This window comes from Priapulus caudatus, unplaced genomic scaffold (assembly GCF_000485595.1).
Source record: "Priapulus caudatus unplaced genomic scaffold, Priapulus_caudatus-5.0.1 Scaffold1231, whole genome shotgun sequence".
Taxonomy (NCBI): Eukaryota; Metazoa; Priapulida; class Priapulimorpha; order Priapulimorphida; family Priapulidae; genus Priapulus; species Priapulus caudatus.
The window spans coordinates 66,263-69,728 of record NW_014578292.1 but is presented as its reverse complement, the minus strand read 5'-3'; the positions used below and the strand labels follow the sequence as shown (position 1 = coordinate 69,728).

Below are 3,466 nucleotides of genomic sequence, written 5' to 3'. Positions count from 1 at the left end.
GGTATACCGGACCGTACCCAGGGTACGTTCCGGCAGTACCCTGGGGGACATAGACCCTCTCATCGCTAGTACCGCCCGTCGTGCCAGTACTCACGTAAACGTTCTTGTACGATAAAGATCCCATTTTTTCCGTCGAGGGCCGCATCGGATTGTGTTGATCGGCGGATCGGTCTGGCCGCCACTTTGTCACCGCCTTTCTTGTCACTCGTCACCACTACGACTTGTCACCGTCATTCTTGGCACTTGTCACCGCCACGACTTGTCAATGTCTTTCTTGTCAGCGTCTTTTTTGTCACTCATCACTGCCATGACTTGTCACTGTCTTACTTGTCACCGTCTTTTTTTTCACTTGTCACCGCTGCAACTTGTCACTGTCCTTTTTTTCACTTGTCACTGCCACCTATGTGTCACTGTCTTTCTTGTCACTCGTCGCCACCACGACTTGTCAGTGTTTGCCGTGTCATTTGTCACTGCCACGACTTGTCAATGTCTTTTTTGTCACTCGTCGCCACCACGACTTGTCAATGTCTTTCTTGTCACTTGTCACCACTATGACTTGTCACTATTGTTAGCTATATATATAGGTAATGTTTCGTAGACAAGTGAACGTGTTTGGCACTAGTGAGTGATGACGTGCTGTTGTTACAGTGTGTGATTCTGACGCGACTGCCGATAAGTCTTCAGATAAAGGTCGACAACTTTTGTCGTAACCATAGCAACCCAATAAAGGTAAGTTTAATTGATAACCGATTCCCACTGTGTGTTGTTAATGGTGGTATGTGTAGCCATTGGGTTGCGAATAAACCCGATAACGATATAGAATATGAGGGGGGGGGTTGATATTTGCATAGAACTTTTCTGAGCTGTGTGCGTTTGCGTTTTTGGTTTTCGTAAGATATTAAAACGGTTCATCGTTCATTTATGGTCAGAACGTTATTTCGTAATTATATTAACATGGTCGAGACAAGTAGGTGCTAATAAAAGCATCTAAATCACATGCATAGACGAGTTACCACACTCACTCAGGGTGCGAAATTAACGGGAGTCCGGAGTCAAATACTCCCTGATTATTACTGTCGGACTCCCTGATTTGACATATGCAGGAGTCCGTGTGACTCCCTGAAAATTCTGCCATACATACTATAGTTTGTTCCGAAGCACGGCCTCGCGGAATTACTGTATTTTTTCAGCTAATGTCCAAAGAAAATTTGGCAGACGTGCAACTGCATGAATAATTAGCACATGCTGATGCATTATTGTCAATATCTTTAATTTTGAACCTCAGACTGCGGACTCCCTCATTTTGCTGCGGACTCCCTCTTTTTGAGGCATTGGACTCCCTTGTTAAAAAGTTTATTTCTACCCCTGTGTCACTGTTGCACCGTGGTGCACGTTTCACGCAGAAGACCAAATGCATACTTATGGTTTTTCAGTTCATAGCCACCAGCCTGTATGGCATGTTTGGGTCCATCTTTTGTGACTTTGGAGATGAGTTTGAGGTGATCGACAAGAATGGAGAGGAACCAAAGGAAGTCTTTGTTGCAAACATATCGAAGGTTAGTTATTGTGATAGTTACCGTTAAGGTGAATGATTCACGTTGGTATATGCTACCCACGAGCACGTATGTTTCATTCATTCTTCACTTCTCAACCCATTGTTCTCATAATTTATGCTTTCACAAATTTTCTTCGTCAACTCGATTTCAATTGCTAGGCGTACTTGCCGTGTGGGTTAAATTTCTGTTCGCTGTAATTGGAAGTTGTTAATGACTTTAGCTTGTTTTCTCTAGGGAAAGTCTGGCCTAGTGACATGCCTTGAGAACGGAATGCATGGCTTTGAAAGTGGTAACATAGTTACCTTCAAGGAAGTCGGCGGCATGGAAAAGGTCAATGGGAAGCAGTTTGTGATAAATGGTAATTCCCTACTTGTCCAAGCACTGACGTTTAGCATATTGACATTTTCTAATTTCTCCAGTAAGCAGATATGCGCAATACTAGAAATGTAGGCAGAGAAGAATACAAACTACTTGGATCTGTCCAACTTCAACATTTTTTTCTCCGAAAACGGGAGAAGTGTGCGAACTGCATCTGTCGAGTCAACATGGCCACCGTTTTAACATGGCCGTCGTGTTACCATGGCCGCCATGTCAACATGGCCGTCGTGTTAATATGGCCGTCGTGTTAACATGGCCGCCGTATTAACATGGTCGTCGTGTTAACATGGCCACATGGCCGTCGTGTTAACATGGCCACATGGTCGTCGTGTTAACATGGCCATCGTGTTAACATGGCCATCGTGTTAACATGGCTGTTGTGTTAACATGGCTGCCGTGTATCATGGCCACCGTGTTAACGTGGCCACCGTGTCAACATGGCCACCATGCTAACGTGGCTGTCGTGTCAACATGGCCGTCGTGTCAACATAGCCGGCGTGTTAACATGGCCACCATGTTAACGTGGCTGCTGTGCTAACGTGGCCGTCATGTTAAAATGGCCGTCGCGTTAACATGGCCGTCATGTTAACATAGGCCGTGTTAACATAGCCGTCATGTTAACAAGGCCGTCGTATTAACATGGCCGCCATGTGTTTCTTCTCACGCAGTGGCGTCGCCGTATTCGTTCAGCATCGGCGACACGGCGGGCGACGTCTTTCAGCCGTACACGACCGGCGGAATCGCCGTCGAGGTCAAAGTTCCTCAGACCGTCAAGTTTGTAAGTGCTAGCGATTCGTCTAAAGCTGGGTTTACACTATCAACTTTCTGTTGAAAAGTTGACGAGTTGATCAACTTTTCAACTGATCGGCCGAAAGTCGGCAGTGTAAACGTAAAAGTTGAGCACTCGACTAAAAGTTGATAGTGTAAACCCAGCTTAACTGTCCACGTGAAATACTCGCGCCACGCTTGGACATCGTTTCTACGTCGGTCAAGCCAGATCGTTTTTTGCGTGTTTTTAATGTGTACACGGGAGGGAGCGTGTCGTTTTTCCAGCGTATTTCGTCACTAAGCGTTAGTTATCTTTCGAGCGTCCGATTACAATGCTGCATGTGAACGTCAGATCAGCGAATCAATTCAGTGGATCAATTAAGTGAGATTGATGTAATAAAAGTTTTTAAAAAAGCTGAAATCGCAGAAACGATCTAATCGTAATTCCGAACGTGTCAAGCGTGTAAAAAAATTCAACGATCGAACTGCGTTTCCGTTTTCGTTCGACCGCCATCATCGGCATACGTCACGATCTTCACGTCACAACCTCGCCATGACCTCGCCACGACCTCGTCACAACATCGCTGTGACCTCATCGCGACCTCGTCACAACCTTGTCACAACATCGCTGTGACCTCGTCGCGACTTTGCCGCGACCTCGCCACGACCTCGTCGCGCAGCGTTCGCTGGAGGAGCAAATAGCCAACCCCGACATTGTCTCGGCTGACCTACAGAAGATGGAGGTGAGTCCCTCCCTCCCTCCC

At 46.3% G+C, this 3,466-nt stretch overlaps 1 protein-coding gene across 1 annotated transcript in view; it reads left to right on the top strand.

Annotated features, from left to right (window-relative positions):
- The window catches only part of LOC106815903 (ubiquitin-like modifier-activating enzyme 6), a 38,156-nt gene that overhangs the window by 5,151 nt on the left and 29,539 nt on the right, over nt 1-3,466 (top strand). The window contains exons 6-10 of the mRNA XM_014820430.1: nt 649-729; nt 1,434-1,556; nt 1,791-1,914; nt 2,603-2,712; nt 3,383-3,445. Coding sequence (XP_014675916.1) covers nt 649-729; nt 1,434-1,556; nt 1,791-1,914; nt 2,603-2,712; nt 3,383-3,445 — 501 coding nt within the window. The remainder of the gene's footprint in view (nt 1-648; nt 730-1,433; nt 1,557-1,790; nt 1,915-2,602; nt 2,713-3,382; nt 3,446-3,466) is intronic.